The following is an 18,006-nucleotide window of genomic DNA, read 5'->3' as shown; positions in this document are numbered from 1 at the left end:
GCTAAAAATTTTATACAGATCTTACTCATAGCCCAGACACTCTGATGTAAAGGCACAAACCGCCTAATACTTTCCAAGGAAGATTACTTTAAAAGGGAGGGGGGAGCAAAACAAAGCAAAAGGTAAATAACCCTAAGCAAGGGCAGAAAGAAAAGGTTTTATAGCTCAAGTATAAGGGGGGTTCCAAACAGGGATTTGGCAAGCAAAACATGTCGGGTTAGAGCAGCAGGACAAACAACTTAGACCTAAAGACCCCCTGCCATAAAGGTCATTTAACCTTCTGAAACAAAGGTAGAGTTACAAGATGCTTATAAACAACTTTTTGAAACAAAGACATAATTGCCATTTCTGGAACGGGCAGTACATAGCCATTTGTAGTTAAGGTTACAGGTGGGACATAGCCCAGTTCTTGAGATACAGAGGTTTAATCATAAACAGGAATGAACCTAGTTTGTCTTTACTATTATACGATGACTCTTAAGCCTAAAATGGAGATAGACTGGTTCTTCAATAACTCTATGAGCCAACTTATCTAATCATGTCATTTTCATATTTTCGCTAAAAATTAAACAGAGCTGATACACTCAGACCTAATTTTTTTCTTCCATGTTTATCTTCAGTTTCAGCCTAGTGTTGTGCTTGCAGTATGAACACTTTGGAACTCTGGTGATGAGTGGCATCTTGAAAGGAACCGACAGTGCTCATGGCATGAACTCAGTAAATGACTATAGGGATGGGAGTTAGTAAGAAAGAAAAAAAAACTGCTTGAAGACTTATTATTTATACCAGTTTAACCCTGATGGTACATGAGGACAGGCTACCACTTCCAAACTTTTACTGTTATTGGTTTTGGTTGGTTTTGTTGCTGTTGTTTGTTTTGAGTTTTTTGTTTTTGATGCTTTTTTTTTTTGAGACCGGGTCTCTCTATATAGTCCTGGATGTCCAGAAGCTCACCAGATTATCCTCAGATTCACAAAGATCCTCCTGCCTCTGCCTCCGGAGTTCTAGGATTAAAGGCATAACCGGCCCACTTCCAAACTTTATTTTAAACTTATTTATTCTATGTGTCTGAATGCTGTGCCTGCATACATGTGTGTGTACCACATGCAGGGATGGCTCCTGCAGAGGCTGGAAGAGTGCACTGGATCACCTGGATCTGTAGTTACAGACGGTGGTCAACAACCATGTGGGTGCTGGGAACTGAGCCCTCGTCCTCCGCAAGTGCTCTTAGCCAGTGACCCGTCTCGCCAGCCCCCATTACCCAATTCTTAAAGCATACCTGAAGATTAGAAGAACATTATTTAGAAACAAAAGTTAGCGACCTAGTTATCTTGTTCAGAGGCTTACAGGAAGAGCAGACAGCTGCAAATTCCCTGTCCCACCAGAATGAGAATGACCTAGAACAAACCATATGCCTTCCCATGTCCTCTGGAAATAAGAATGTAGATGCTGCCAGCCACGGCTAAAGACTCAAGGCAGGCAGTGCCTGTCTGTACAGGTTGATGAGTTCTACAAAAGAGTGTCTTTTATTGGAAGACTTGTAAAATTAAAATCCCAGCACTCCTGAGGCAGAGGTTGCAGATCTCTGTGGGTTCAAGGTCAACTTGGTCTACAAAATGAGTTCGAAGACAGTTACACAGAGAGACTCATCTTGAAACCCTCCCTCCCAAAAAATACAGAATACATATGAACAATTTAAAGAATAATTATTAAGCCAAGGTAACCATCATCCAGGCAAACGGAGCACAACCAATGTCACAGGAGTGCCCAGGCCTACACACCTGCTGTATGCCTCTCCCTAACCACTACCCCTCTTCTTCCTAAATAACACAGTTAACTTTGTCTCTTGTCTGATCCTTTGAGATACAGTCTCAATGTGCAGCCTAATGAGGTGACCCTCCACCTCAGCCTTTCAGGCACCGGATCACAGGTGACCACCAGCACAGCTGGGTCCCATGTTTAAACAGAACGAAACTGAGGTCTCCTACAGGTGTGCGATGTTTCTTTTGCACAACAGGATGTCTGAGAGACTCACTCATACCTCTGTGCGTTCTTTTCACTATTAGTAGGTATGCTTCCACTTGAGAGCGCCTGAGCAATCATCTATGAACTCATGCACATTCACTAGAATTCTCTAGAGATTCCTCAAAGATGGAAGTGCTGGATCCACCCTGGGTAACAGTAAACAACGCTCCAGGGTGGATCTATCAACACAAGTGAACACCAAATGGGGGAGAAAGAAAGTTCCTCCTCGAGTACCAATCCGCAAAGTTAACTGATATACACGGAAATAAATCCTACTTAGAGACGATCCATTAGCATTCTTCCCTCAAAGCCTTTGAACTTGCTGTCTTTGCCCGAAAGACTCTTGTAAGTATATCCACAATGCTTCCTCCCTCACCTTCCTCAGAACTTTAGTCAAATGTTACCTTCTCAGTAAGACCTTCTCTGGCCACTCTATAAAACTGCAACAGCCATTCCCCACTAATTCCTACCCCAAGCAACTGCCATGACTATATAAGGAGCAGGGAATGTGTATCAAAGGATCTTCTTCAAATGTTATGATTAGAGAATGAAATATAATTCAGCAGGAGACCAACATGCATGAAAAGGCAGGGCAGCTCTTCCCAGTGTCGTACTGCAGTGAGAAGCCAATAAACAAACCAGTAGCAGAGGGGAGCAGAAGCAGAAGAGCACAGCAAAGACATGCCAACTGCAATCTCCCAAGACAGAGATAATCAAACCTCATAGAAATCAGTCAGCAGACTACCAAAAAATAACAGAGGATTCAGCCATGTGCCTTGCTCTAAATTATGTAAATAAAATGCTAAAAGAAATAACCAAAATCATAAGCCAAAGAACATGCCTGCTGGGCTAGACTAGAATTTTAATTGAATTCAAACATTTATGCAGTATCTCTTATTGCCAGATACTCTTCAAATAATTAACTATACAACTGATTGCATTAAACCCACATGCAGAATAGAAGTTAATTTAATTGCATTATTTCAATTTTCTCCTCCAAGATCTTTTAGCCAAATAGTTGATAAGAATTAACTAGCCAGCTACATTTTTACTCTGTTTCTTCCTCCTACCTTGAATAAAAAGTGTTCATAAATTATAATTGGCCGAAGTGCAGGTAACAAAATGGAAGCACTTGGTTGACCAATACAATTACTTAGGGTTTGAGGTCTTGAGTAGTTAGAGTGGAATGCGTTTCAAATCCACAGCTAAAGGGGCTGTGCTATGAGCAACATCAGTTCACAGCACCAGACTGAATCTTGTGCTTCTGGCTAACAATTTAATACCCTTGCAATTTTTCCTACTCAGAATAGGTTCATCAATTATTATTCTTAGTTTAGCGCAGGCATTGGAACTTCTAGGCAAGGGCCAGCAAGAGAACTCGGTGTGTAAAGATTCTTGCTGCCAAGTCAGACAACTAAGTTCTATGTCTAAGACCCACAGAGTAGAATGAGAAAACCGGGTCCTGCAGGTTGTCCTCTGACCTCTGTATGCATATCACGGCACAAGTATACACACCCATATACACACTCACACATACACTATAATATCTTAAAGCAATTTCAAAAAGTAACAAATGTCTATGCAGTCTTCCCGGCAAGCAGCCAGCACACACTGGAACTCATACCTGCAGAGCTCAGGAGGACACTGAAATCTGTCCCCCGCTGGGATTCTCCACTTTCATCACTGACTTCTTTTTCGGTATCTTGATATCGATCCCAGTTAGAGACAATCTTCCTTCTAGAAAAATTTCCTTGCTCGTCGTTCTCTTCTCCATGGGTCTCTGAATCACTGTCACCTTCCACCTGCAATCAATAGAGACAAATCAATAGTCAGACAGTGGGATCCTGACCTTAGGAGTCTCTACAGTAAAGTAAGGAAAAGAATAGAATATAGGTTGTAACGCTAAAAAACTGAATTTGTAAATGAGGTGGGGATTCTAAGCAATATTTCCAAAGAACCTCAGTATATCAGAGCATTATCTCAGGGTAACTTTCTAATGAGTATGTAAAGGAAATCAGTACATTCTGCCTGACCTAGCCCCACTTAAAATGACTGTTTCATCTACTTGAAATAACTGAGGCTATAGGATGGGTAAGACTGTAGGACCAGAACCTGGCAAGACGACTTGGGATAACGGCACTTGATGCACAAGCCTGAGTCCCATCCCTGAAGCCCATATGAAGAAGAAAGGAGAGATTAACTCAGGAAAGTTGTCCTCTGACCTCTGCATGTGTACTATGGCACATGGTATACATCACACATGCACACACACACATTAATAATAAATAATTTTGATTATTTCAAAATAGAAATCAACTCTCCCTGGAAATTTAGGTATTTGCAAATGTACCTCACAAATATGTTTTAATGGGAATTCAACTCAGAGACATTCTTGAGTGTTTCTAGCCATGGGCATTAAAAGGAAGCATGCAGAGAACAACAGGTTGTAAGAAATCCTACAGTATACTTAGAAACGACCGCTTAATCGTTTCAAGAAATAAACTGCAAGCCATTGAGAAGGATCAGTGGGTAAAAGCTTTCACTGCACAAGCCTGGTGCCCTGAGTTCAATCCCCAAAACCCACTGGAGTGAATCAACCCTTACGCAACATATGTGCCCACCTCATTGCCCTCCCACACATAATAACAATAACAATAATAATTGTAATGGGTTTGAAGAGATAGCTCAGTGGTTAAGAGCACTGACTGTTCTTCCAGAGACTTGGGTTTAATTCCCAACACTCTTAGCTCATAAGCATCTCTATGTAACTCCAGTTCCTAAGGATCCAACACCTTCATCTGGCCTCTGCAGGTACTGCATGCATATGGTGCTCAGACATACAAGCAGACAAAACAGCTATACACATTATTATAGGAAATAAAGAAATTGGAAATGAAAAATGGTGGTGTGATAGAGAAGAGAAACAGATTAAACAAATTTAATGGACTGGGGTGGCTGTCAGTGGCAGAAGGTCCTGGTTGATGAGCTGGGTGGCAGTCAAGGGTAGAAGGTCCAGTTGATGAGCTTGGTGGCTGTCAGGAGCAGAAGGTCCCAGGTTTCATCCCCAGCACATCACACACAACCCCAGTGGATTGACAATGTAAGACTGGGGGCTTATCATGCTCTGATTCGAATAATCTAGCCAGAGGAAATAGTCATCATTAGAACAACTGAGGAATACAAACAATAACTACTTACTTGACCTTATTAAGAATGAGCTAGTAAAACTATTTACTGTTTGATTCATAACGATGTTATAAATTTATAGTGTTCTCGTGCATTACGTGCAAATATTCAACCGTGTGTGAAAAGATATGGCATCTGGGAGCTGGTTCAAATAGTGCATGGAGAGGAATGGCGGCCAGAAATAAACTACTTACATGAACATTGCCGAGCTGGGGTGGTGAGTAGTGGGAATTCGGTATACAGTTAGTCTATGTGTTGTAGATTTGAAACTTTCCATAATAAAAAAAAGTGTTGCCCTTTATAGGGCACATGCATGTAGAATCTAAATGCATAGTTCAAAGCAGAGTCCAAAAGATTATAATATCCTAATATAGCCAAGCCAACCAGCAATTAGCTTTATACAGCAGTTAAATATGAGTTTAAAAAACCCAATTAGTGGGGCTGAAGAGATGGCTCAGAGATTAAGAACATTGCCTGCTCTTCCAAAGGTCCTGAGTTCAATTCTCAGCAACCACATGGTGGCTCACAACCATCTGTAATGGGGTCTGGTGCCCTCTTCTGGCCTGCAGGCATACACACAGACAGAATATTGTATACATAATAAATAAATATTAAAAAAAAACAATTAGCTAGGTGTGGTGGCACGTATTTGTAATTCCAACAACACCATGAATTACAGGCAGCCTAGGCTACAGAGTAAGACCTGTAGGTAGGTGATGGCTTTGCAGGAATAAAGTCAGTTTTCTTCAAGAGTGTGGCTCCAGGTAGGTCCACCATGCTCCACTGGATGGCCCCACTACCAGGAGTATATGGTCAGTACAAATTGTACTCAACAGATTATTAGAAAGTAGGGGACGAGAACAGGGAGGTAAGGAGGATTTGGAAGGAGTCAAGGTCAAAATTGAGGAGTGAATAGAATCAAAATATATTATATGAAATTCTTTAAGAATTAATTAAAATAATTTAAAAAACAACACTTTGCTAACACAGAAACAGGACATTTGCCTTGTAGAAAACAATGAAGACAAAAACTAAGATAAATTTTAAAACCCACATTTGAGCTATTGGTGTTTTATACACAAGGCCCTACAGAAGAAAAACCTCTTCTCATCACCGAGAGAGCACCACGACACACATAGGCCCAATCCTTTCTTCCGTTATACTTACACATTTTATTAAGTAAGCATGGTCTAACTTTCCATTTCAATACATTTCATTTCCTATAGCACACATACTATTTGAAAGGTTGATTCGGTTCTGTTTCTCAGAGAATCTAACTATGCAGCCCAGGTTCTTCTCAGATCCTGATGCTTCAGGCTTCAGTTTCCCAAGTGCAGGGTTACAGGCATGTGCCACCACACCCTGGCCATCCTCCTGAGTACTGAGGTTACAGGCATGTGCCACCACACCCTGGCCATCCTCCTGAGTACTGAGGTTATAGTTTGGTGCCACCACACCCAGGCCACACAGACTACTTCTAGCCCCATCACTCCAAGACAAATTCCTTTACTGTTCGTTTCTTCTAGCAAGTTCCCAATGCTTTCTGCTCGCTATCCTACATCACTGAAAGCCAGCACAAGCTCTCTTTGTAGTGTGTCCGTTTATTGACAAGGCCAGGACAGGGAGCATGCAGAAGAGTCTATCTTTGTCTGTCTTCGTCTCTGTTTTTCATAAATTTCTTATAGATTTGTTTTTAGTTTCCAATGTTACCTAAATGCTCAGTCAAATATGTCTATACAACAATGTACCATACACAGTCCCTGGGCAGTGTTATATCACAGTCAAATATGTCTTGGCTGCAATATGCCATACATGGTCCCCTAGACAGTGTTACATCACATCAGTTGACAGACAAAGGGAAACCCCAGCACAACTAACAAGATGACTGCAGAAGGGTCAAATGACAGGCCTAACACACTCATGGTATAGATTTGTCCCTATTTCTATCCAGGACATTGCTTTAGTGCTACTCTGGCCCTCTGTAAATCTGAGTTTCCCATCAATCATTCGCCCAACAAATTTCACATTAATCAATAATTCTCACCTAAATGAAACTGCAAAACTTTCCTAAAAGGATGGACTAAATTGGCCTTTCATGATCTTTTTCAGTCATTAAATATCATAAGCTTCATTACAAAAGCAAGAAAATGGTCATTTATATTAAAATCTAGAGATTACAAATACAACCTCAAGCCTCAAGGCTGCCATCTCCACAAAATTCTGAAGACCCAAAGATGCTGGCTGATTAAAGTTATTTAGTGAGTTAATTCCACCATGTAAGTCAACTAATACCTGGGGCTGATGAGAATGGGGGCGAGAACTAGCAGGCTTTACTGTGGGAAAACCCAATATTCTTTTGTTGTTCCTCTGGGTAAAGCTCAAAGAAGCTTCTCCAGTTAGCCTGAAATCTCCGAGCAGCTAAAGCACATGGCAAACTGTGAGCCTGGAAGATAATGGTCCTGATGTAAGACACAACTGTGGCTGGAAATACCTGAGAGGATGTTTCTGCAGGAAAACAAACACGGAAATGAAAGGCGGGAGACCTGGAGAGAACCAAGGGCCCTGATAGTATCATCATTCAGTAGTCACTGAGTGTTCAAAGCAGGCAGGCCTCCTGCAGATAAATGACTCTCTAATCTCAAATTAGAAGTGTCACCAAACTAGGATCTCATTGCTCCTACCTAAATGTGAGGGCCAGAGGAACACCCACCAGAGGAGAGCAGAAAGAAGAAATAAAGCATAGGAGACATTTGCCTCATTATACAGACATGGACACAGCACGTGGGAATACTGAAAAATGCAGTATTCCATAAACAAGGCGTTGCTTTTCTGTTGACATCACTTCAAAGCCACACTGGTAATTTCCACAGTAATGCTTTATACCTGAAAGCCCATCATGGGTTGCAGTGTTCATCAAGCAACAGAAGTCCAGTTAGGTTCCTTACCATCAAAGTACTGCTGCGCTATCATCCTGCCCAGGGGCAACGCAAAGTACAAGAAAATTTGGAACACACAGAGGGCCTCAACTGAAATGAGTACTGTTTTACTTCTAAAAGGCAAGAGTCAATTTGACTTGAAGATGAAGATGAAGGAAGTCCTTCCGTAGACAACTACTCAGGGTGGACAATCTAAAATTCTTTATCAGCTCGTTGTGGTGCACACCTTTAATCCCAGCAACTCAGGAACAGAAAGGACGAGTCGGTGTTCCACTAAGAGGGAAGAGTGTGGCAAACACTTTCATTCTCAGAACAGTAGGGTGAGCAACTCTTTGTCCACTGACCACAAACACCAACAGGAGACCAGGATGTAGCCAAGGTCTTTGCCACTTTAGAACAAAGCTCACTAGTTCCCAGACATCTGGCAGCATACCCCTCTTTTCTACCTGAGATCCACCCTGGATTATCTTTAGGGTTCACGTTTCCAATGACAGTCTCAAGTCAATTTAGACCCCTAATATGCATCCCCAAATGTTTCCAGTCATCACCCATTACCCAGGCCAGTGGATACTTCTATATTTTAAGATAATTGTTGCAGCAGCACCCTACTTCCTGAAATAAAAATCTGTTTGGAGAGACTGGAGAGATGACTCATCAATTAAGAGCACTTGCTGCTCTTCCAGAGGATCTGGTTCCTAGGACCCAGGTTTGGCCCCCAGTACCAGCAGGCAGATCACTACCACCAGTCAACTCCAGTTCCAGAGAATTCAAGGTCCTCTTGTGGCCTCTGTGAGAAGCTGCACTTGTGTGTTTGGCACAGCCCATAGGGTACCATACATACACTCCGGCATACACACATATTCATAAAATAATAAATATTTAAGAAGAAAATCCACTTGGAGCCAAGCCAAGCAGCAGTAGTTCGTGTCAATACACTATTGCAATTACAATAGCAGGACTTGAGAGGCTGAGCTAGCCAGCCCTGGATACAGAGTAAGAAACCTTGCAAAAACAAACAGCAAGGCCTAGTGGTAGGCTCCTGTTATCTGTCTCAAAATTAAAAGGAAGCTTAGGGTGTAGGTTAGTGACAGAGCATTTCTCTAGCATGTGAGAGACCCAAGTATAATACTGGGACCAAGAAGAGAGAGAGGAGAGGAGGAGGGGGAGGAAACCTGTGACTGTTTGCTAAACACTAGTAGTGTCTTTGTGGGCTTGTATGGGTTGCAGCAGGAATAAAGCTTGCAATAAACACGTAGAATTCCTTCCTCTGGTAATGGCAGTTCCCTTTTAAAACAGTATCGGTACCTTGCAAATGACAAAGGGTTTGTTCTTAAACTGCTGTGGCACGGTGTGGCGCGGTGTGGCGCGGTGTGACGCGGTAGTTCACACTTAGGAGGCCAGGGCAAGAGGGGTGCTCCTGTCAAAGAGTTCAAGGCCAACCTAGACAACATGGGAAAATGCACATCTCAATAATAATAAAATAGTATAACATTTGTTTCTTTTTCATACTCAGAGTTCTAAACCACTGCTTTTTCTAGTCTCTTGTTATCAAGGTATTGGCTAAACTTTTCCCTCCTTAAGTAAATCCACCTCCTTCCCAAATCCACCACCCAATCCATCTGGTAACAATTCGCCAACTCTTATGCCCAAATTGAGACCCCCAGAGAGACCACCACCAGAATCCAGTCGAGACCAGAATGCAAATGCAAGGTTTATTTCTGCGTGCAAAATTCAAACCAGCTAGCCGGGAGCTCAAAGCCTCCACCCACGAAGCAGTGCAGTGAGGAGAGCTCCCACTCCTCATTTGGGGGTGACGTATATATTACTCAGGGTCAAGGGGCTGGTTTTGCTAGACACAGTTGTAGACTACCTCTGTACACCCTCTACCCCTGTATGCGGCTACTTCTGCTTCTGTCCATGCCCCCCCCACCAGCAGTCATTCCTGCTTCTGTCTAGGCCTGGGTGTCGACAGGTGGCTAGCTGCTAGGAACATTTCGTGGTTTATACTTTTGAAGAGGTTCCTGTTTTCAGGATGTTGCGAATTTCTTGAACCCAGTCCTTAACCAACTCCTGATCAAGCAAAGTTTCTTAAAATTTCCCGTGTCCTTACACAGTAGCCTTAAAGGGGTGCTCACATTTCTCCAGAGAGATGAAGCGAAGCAGAGCAACCCTGCCAAATGCCATTCATCCATCCTGATCCAAGAAAGCTGAGCAGCTCCCCAAAGGAAGTGTCATCTCATCCGCTCCTCTGAAGGTTCTTTCACTTAAGACTCTTCACTAATGTCCCCAGTGCCATGTAGCTGTCAGTTCTGATAGGATGCCAATTACCAAGGTAAGTGGCTTCAGGAAGCCTACATGTCTAAAACTTTTAAAAATCCAGTTCCCTGGCAACACTTGCAAAACAAGGATCATGATGTCTTCTTGCAGTTGATACACTTCAACCAATGCACAAAATAGCTTCAACAGTCTTTATTGTTGAGACAGGGCCTCACTGGGTAACCGAGACTGACTTCAAACTCCAAATCCTCTGCCCCAGGCTTCCCAGGTGCTAGGGTTATAGACAAACACTGCCATGCAAGGTTTAGATTCTTCATTTTTTTTTTGTTTTTTGACAGAACTGGGGTTGAACCTAAAAAAATAAGACCTCCCTCATGCTAGCTACATACCATAACTGAGCTGTACCTACTACCTTTTGTTATTTTTTATTTTGAGGCAGGCAGGATCTCACTAAGATGCCCATGCAAGCCTTGAACTTGAGATTCTCTGGTCTAAGCCCCCGGAGTAGATACGATTACCAGCCAGCATCCCCAGGTTTGGGTGTATTAATTCTTTCAATGCTTTTGATTGAAGTTTTACTAGTGGGTAATGTGGTGGAGTTGAGACAGAGTCTTGCTGTGTAGCCTAGGCTCGCCTCAAACTTAGCAGCAAGTCTCCTGAGAGCTGGGATTATGAGTATATGCCACCACGACCAGCTTCCTTTTCCATTTTGAAGGGAGCCTTTCCTACTAGTGGCTTTACAAGTTTCCTCTATACTATAAATCTAGGGAGACAAAATGGAAATTAGACTGAAACAATACTGTTTCTTTTAGAACATCCATTTTCCATTGACTTCTCTGGGCTTTAAAAATGAAACAAGGTTCAGGGAGGGACTTTCCAAGGTCTTAGAGGCAGAAACAGAATGAAAATATCTTGAAGTGTAAACATGTCTCTTCACTGAGCAAAATATTACTGTGAAAAAAAATAACTTTCTCTGCATGTGGTCACCCATGCCTATAACCCCAACACTCAAAAGGCTAAGGTGAATCATTTCAAGTTCAAGGTCAAGTTGAGATGCACAGTAAATTCAAGGCTAACCTGAGGCTACAGTATGAGACTGTCTGAAATGAAAAAGAAAAAATGTAAAATATCTCAGTACCTAAAGGCCTTGGGAAAGTTCTTATGATTACTGATAGAGAAGAGAGAGACTAACTGTCTAGAGCCAGAAACTGAACAATGCTGGAAGACTGAACTCAGTCCGATGTACGCTTGGCAAGCTACATCCCCAAATCAGACATCTTTCCAAACTCATTTTCATTCAATGATCTTGTTTAACTTCAGCGAAGCCCTTAGAGAGTAGACAGGATCTTCAATATAATCAATTACATGAATACAGATAAGGTCTATTTGAAATAGATCCTACTTCCACTCCAAAACTTACCAACCACACAAATGAAGAGATCTCGGACTAAACACTTACTGAAATGCGTTCCAGCAATCACTGAAACAGTGATTCCAAGTCACATCAGACTAAAACAAAAGTCAAGTGTTGGCAAAAAAAAAAAAAAACACACTTTTGAATGTTGGGTTATAGGCATGGGGGAAAGGGAGGGAAAGAGGGAGAGAAGAAAGGGAGGAGAAAGGAAGAGAGAGGAAGGGAGGGAGGGAAGAAGACACATAGGCAGGCAGACAAAACAAATGAAAGCTACAGCTCACTCTGCCTATTCTTGCTAAAGTTTGACTCCACCTTGTGCTAAGGTCCCCTCTCCTCACACCACCTAAGGGCTCAGAGTGAGCTACCATTCTTGCTGACCTTCCCTGGCACCCGAGTGTCTTCACGACGTGTCCCACCACATCATTTGAGCCCTTGATCAAATTATGATCATATTCTCCTCGAGGCAAAAGTCTTTAAGTATAACTACTACATCAAATTTCACAAAACTCAGATACAGTATCTACATAACATTTCCCCTCCTCTTGCTAAGGACTAAGCTGCTGCTCTTGCTCATGCCGGCTCTTACTGAGCCCTGCCACACAACCCTTCAGCTCTTCTTAGACAAAGGGCAAACCCAATCTAACCAGCAAAGACTGTTTGATTTGCCATTTCACACAAAAGAAAAAGCAGGTCTGGCAGAATTCTTGTCTTCCAAGGGTGACAGTCATTTACCCATGCTGACCACACAAGGAAGAAGGAGCTACTGTACCGACTGTGTGAAAAGTCTCTGTGTAAGGGCTCTTCTCAGACGGTGAAGCTCCTCTTGAATTTGTCCTCCTTTTCATTTTCTTTTGGTGGATGGTGTAGGAAGCACACGTCTGTTCTGTTTTGAGGGCTAGCTGCATTTGTTTCATGTCAAAATCATTTCTTCCTCGAGAGCATTTACACATGGCACTAACGAGAGGAGGAAAGAAAGAAAGCGCTCACAGAGCTCTTAGAAGTGGTTCCCGAGGTCCGGAGAAACCAAGCAGCAACTGCTGCGGTTATATAGCAACCTCAATCACAAGTATTTTGTAAGTAGAAGGAAAGGCGCTGTGTGTCTAAAGGCAAATGCACAAGGGATTCTTCAACCTCTTTTGCTACACAGTGCATGGCATTTGGTGGGTGCCTGCCTGACACACCCCTCTGATTAAACTGATCCTTAACTGCATGGTACCATGGCAATACACTAGAAAACCTCCTTCCCTTCCTGTCCCTACTGGAGCAAAAATTACAAATAAAATAAAATAAGAAAAGGCACGTTTCTGTGGATTTCAGACCATTTCTCCTACAGCAGGACAGAGTCCTGCAATCTACCTCCCCCTTCTGCAGCTCTTTCTAAGTGTGACCTTTAGGAAGCTCTTCCAACACTAGGAAGGGAAATCTTTTAATTAAAAGAAAGGGCAGCAAAGATGCTGAGGAAAGGAGAAAGCTTTCACCTTACATTAGAGAAAGGTGGATTTTCTCAAAGCTCCTGATCCAACAGGACAAAATGCAAATCCCAGGATCAGTGTGGTGGGGAGGTAAGGCAAGCCAAAGGCCTGGAAACTGCGCCACAGTACAGTATGCCTTGGTAGCCTAGCGCAGGAGTCAGCAGTGCCAGCCAGCACTGTGGCCTTATTTTTGGCAGATTATTGACCTCTGCTTCACAGAAATCCGAAGTAACATTTAATTCCACAATCCCTAGATCCCCACTGAAAATGTCTAAATACTCTTTAGGGAGAAAGTACAAATTAAATTCTGATGTTGCTTTCTTCTTTCTAACTATGAAGCTGCTGAACTTAAACTGCATCCTAAACTCTCAAGAGAAATGTCCTAATTTGCTCTATCTGTTGCTATGACAAAGACCATGACGAAAAGCAACTAGAGGAGGAAAGAACTTGCTTGGTTTACACATCCTGATCACTGTCCGTCACTGAAGGAGGCTGAGGCGGGAGCCGAAGGGAGCATGGGGGAGCCCTGCTTACTGACTTGCTGACTTGCCATGGCCCTGGCTTGCACAGCCTACTTTTTTATACAGTCCAGGGCCACCCGCCTAGAGTGGTGACACACAGTGGGCTGGACCCTCCCACATCAGTCATTAATTAAGAAAATGTGGAGCTGGAGAGGTGGCTCAGTAGGTAAGAGCACTGACTCTTCTCCCAGAGAACCAGGGTTCAATTCCCAGCACCCATGTGTCCGACATCCATGGCAAAACACCAATGCACATAAAATAAATAAATAAAAATAAACTTGGGGAAAAAAAAGAAAAGAACATGCACCACAGATTTGCCTACAGGCCAATCTAATGGAAGCAATTTCTCAATGGAGGCTCCCTCTTCCCTGGTGATTCCTGCTTGTGTCAAGTTAGGGGAAAGAAAAAGAAAAAGAGAAAAAACTCAGCAAAGGGAAAAAAGCTAAAAAAGCCAAGAGGAGTTAAGTTTCGGCAGAACAAAAACTAATGGTTCTCCTGCTTCGGCCTTCTGAGCGCCAGGATTACAGGCACTTGCCACCCGTCACACCCGGATAGACTTGTTCTTTAACATGAATGGAGGACTGGAGAGAAGCTCAGCAGTAAAGAGGGTTTAGAGTGTGTAATGCTTTTGCAGAGTACCTGAGTTTGGCTCCCAGCACACAAGTCAGGAAGCTCACATCTGCCCATAACTCTAGCCCTAGGAGATCCAATACCCTCTTCTGGTCCCCATGGCATCAGCACACACTTGCTCAATACACAGACAAATCAATAAAAAATAATAATGAAATAGATGTGTTTTTAAGGATACAATAGTTGGGTAAAATGGGAGTTATAGGTGGCTGTGGCACCAAAAAAGTCACTACACGTGTAAATTCTATGTCTACCATCCAGAAGACCGCACACTAAATAAAAATCAACCTATCAGAAGATCCTAAAAACGCAAATGAAATTAACAACTCCCGAGTTTGCTACTTCATGTGTATTTTGGGGATATAAGTTCTACTTTGATTCTGGGCCCCAATATACATTAATACATAAAGTTACACTAACATTTAGAAACATGGCAACGCTCCAGGCCTACAAGTCAGTTTCAGGAAACATTTCCATCTGGAAATGCCATGTTAAGAATAAAATACCCACAGCCACATTAAGCACATACATTTATCAACTGGTCTTGGTCCAGGCATGCATGCTGCTGATCAGGCATGGTAAATGTCTCACATGTCTCAAAAGCAAGAGTTTCCTCTGCAGGGATAGATAAAGCAAATCCGACCTATATACTCAACAGAATTCCTTCAACCATAAGGAGGGAGAAAGTCACAGCAACTGCAAGAAGATGGGCACAACTGGGGGTAATAAGAGCAAATCTAGCTAGTCTCAGAAAAAAAAATTATCACTTTTTCTCTCATTTGTGGTTCCCAGATTTTATAGACACATAAAATTATGTATATGTCTGTGAAACTGTATGGAAGAAGGGAAACTGAGAAACAAAGGGAACTAACAAGAGCAGGAAGCAGGGAGAAGGGGTGGGGAGAAGCTCAGATTTATGTACTTGTAGGAAAAGGTTCTCGAGTAATGTAGGACAAGGGACAAATACCACACACAATAGAAACTGTTTAAGAAGAACGGAATTTTCTTTAAAACAGCATGAGGATGAGAAGGTGCTGTTTCTCAGGTCTAGGGATAGCAGGGGTAAACATCAGAAAGCATTCGAGTAGTAAAGATCCAGTCAATGAGGAGCTTTCCCTGCGGCTGTTTGCCTGCTCTAAGCCAGGCGTGTTTGCTCCGTGAACGCGCTCCTTGCCCCACCTGCTGGTCACAGCTAAAATTGGCTTTGATTGCCAGTTTCACCTGGCTGAGCACAGTTCAAGGTGGGGCTGGTATCTAGGACTGGAATGTCTTCCCTGTGCTCAGGACAGGACCCAGGCACGCGTTCTCACACCTAGCTACACCTCCTGCCCTGGGCCTCGTGTTCTCTCTTCATTGTTTGGAGTTAGGGGCTTTGCAGGTGTAGTTAATACAACTTCCATTTGACAGAGAAGTCAATTGCTCTTCATCTATTTGATTTGGTTAAAAGACACAATTTTATTTTTCTTGGTTTTGTTCTGTTTGTTTTTCTATGTGTAGGCCATTTGCTCAGAGGAAGGCGAAACGTTCTGTAAGCCTCCTCACACATGACCAGCTTCCTTTTGGGTGTGGTATAAACAGAGAAGCCATTCTTCAGGCCCCCTGCTCTGAGCACACCCCAATTTACAGATTGGTTTTCAACTCTGGTTTTTTTTTTGTTTCTTGGGGGAGTTGGTGTCCTGCTAGATCTGACGTCACGCGCCTATAATTCCAGGCAGCTTGTAAGGCAGGAGAACCAAGAGTTCAAGGCCATCTCACGCTACAAGATCGTGTTCCAGGACAGCCTGGGCTGAAGAACCTCGCCTCATACAACTGAAGAGAAAAGAAAATCAGATCTTTTCAACAGAACTTGTGCTGTTGAAGTGCTGTCACGTGCACTTCTAAGTAACCCACGCAGACTGGATCGAACACTTAATCTCACAAAGAACACAAGGTTAAATGAACAGACATAAACAATACCAGCACAATTCTAGATGCCAAGGAATTCCAAACACACAGACATGAAAGTCACACAGCACATTTAAGTGTTCACTAGCTGAACGGTTTTAATTGTTCCCAGTCACAGATGATAACGATCCACTCACACTGGACAACACATAGGACTTTCTCACAAAACACACATCAGTTAACAAAGTCTCTCAGTGTTGGTAACTCAGTCTCATAATACAAAAATAAAATTAGAGAACTGATGATCTAAAATAATACATGAATTTGATACGAAGTCTTGCCATCCTAATTATACTTTATATTAATAAAATGCCTCTAACACTTGGAAATCGTAGCACGGGGGGATGGAGACAGGAGAATCTAAAGTTCAAGGTGAGTCTGCCCTACGTGAGACCCTGTCTCAAAACAGAAACAAAATAAAACAAAAATGATTACATAGAAAGTGCAAGGCACCTACTAAACAAATTCCTAGCATAAAATATATTACCCATGATAAATTTATGAAGAAAACGTGAGAAGAAATTATGAGTTTAAAAGTAAAAGAAACAGTTGGAATTGTATTGCTAAAATTTGTATTGATGTGATTTTTAAATGTATAAAGCCAATATCAAGTCACTACAGTATTTAAGACCAGTCATTCATAAAAATAGCGACGCGGTTTTATTTTAACTGTTTCTATGGCTGTTGTTGAAATGCCATGCTGGCATCTTAATTATTGTGTAACTTCTTATAGACTGCCTCCTGTTCTGAGCTCTAGGAAGGTATGCAACCCCATACCTAGGGTTTATGTGGTACTGGGAACCAAAGCCAGGGCCGTATGCAAGTTATGCAACCCTATCAACAGAGCCACATTCTCAACCCTTAAAATGCTTTCCTGCTCCTTGTTCTAAGTAACAAGTGCACAGACTATCCTGGGAATTAGATATTTTAAAAGTATCTGAACCGTTTGATTGTAAAAGATAGTAGATGTAAACTTACAGACATGGTATTATGCATGGCTTCGTCAGAATAAGTAAAACAGTTTGAGGATGAATTATCTGTGTGGATTATAGAAATATGGCTGGTGGAAAAAAGCATACCTCAAAACAGCACACTGTTAACAAGACACTAATGCCTACACAGTGGCCTGCAGTGACAAGAAAGAATGGCAAATGCCTTTTCCTCACAATGTAGCACAGACTGACTGTCCTGGAACTCACCATGTAACCTGGCTCAAAAATATAATCCTAAAGCAATTTTCTGTTGGGATACTTAACCACATTCAGCTTCTAGCCAGGACATCTTCAGTCTTCTTTTTTTTTTTTTTTTTTTTTTTTTTTTTTTTTGGTTTTTCAAGACAGGGTTTCTCTGTGGTTTTGGAGCCTGTCCTGGAACTAGCTCTGTAGACCAGGCTGGTCTCGAACTCACAGAGATCCGCCTGCCTCTGCCTCCCGAGTGCTGGGATTAAAGGCGTGCGCCACCACCGCCCGAGCTTCAGTCTTCCGGAAAAGGGAAAACCATTCCTGGAGGCTGTTGTTTGAGTCTGAGTTTAAGAAGCTCACAGACACTACTGGCTGGCATGAGGTCTCGGGGACAGAACAAGACTTAGACATCTGCCAAGA

General features: G+C 42.4%; 2 protein-coding genes and 1 non-coding gene across 5 annotated transcripts in view; 1 reads left to right on the top strand and 2 right to left on the bottom strand.

Moving 5' to 3' along the window:
* Nucleotides 1-18,006, top strand: part of Chrm5 (cholinergic receptor muscarinic 5) — a 61,899-nt gene that overhangs the window by 22,054 nt on the left and 21,839 nt on the right. The window lies entirely within an intron of this gene.
* Aven (apoptosis and caspase activation inhibitor) overlaps nucleotides 1-18,006 on the bottom strand; it is a 142,679-nt gene that overhangs the window by 117,372 nt on the left and 7,301 nt on the right. For both annotated transcript variants that reach the window (XM_075961720.1, XM_075961721.1), the window contains exon 2: nucleotides 3,650-3,827. In XM_075961720.1, the coding sequence (XP_075817835.1) occupies nucleotides 3,650-3,827 (178 nt within the window). The remainder of the gene's footprint in view (nucleotides 1-3,649; nucleotides 3,828-18,006) is intronic.
* Nucleotides 15,951-16,078, bottom strand: LOC142845319 (small nucleolar RNA SNORA11). The gene has a single exon (XR_012909879.1). It is a non-coding gene; the product is annotated as a small nucleolar RNA SNORA11 (small nucleolar RNA).

This window comes from Microtus pennsylvanicus, chromosome 2 (assembly GCF_037038515.1).
Source record: "Microtus pennsylvanicus isolate mMicPen1 chromosome 2, mMicPen1.hap1, whole genome shotgun sequence".
Lineage (NCBI taxonomy): Eukaryota > Metazoa > Chordata > Mammalia > Rodentia > Cricetidae > Microtus > Microtus pennsylvanicus.
The sequence above is the reverse complement of the archived record's forward strand: the minus strand, read 5'-3'. Positions and strand labels throughout refer to the sequence as shown.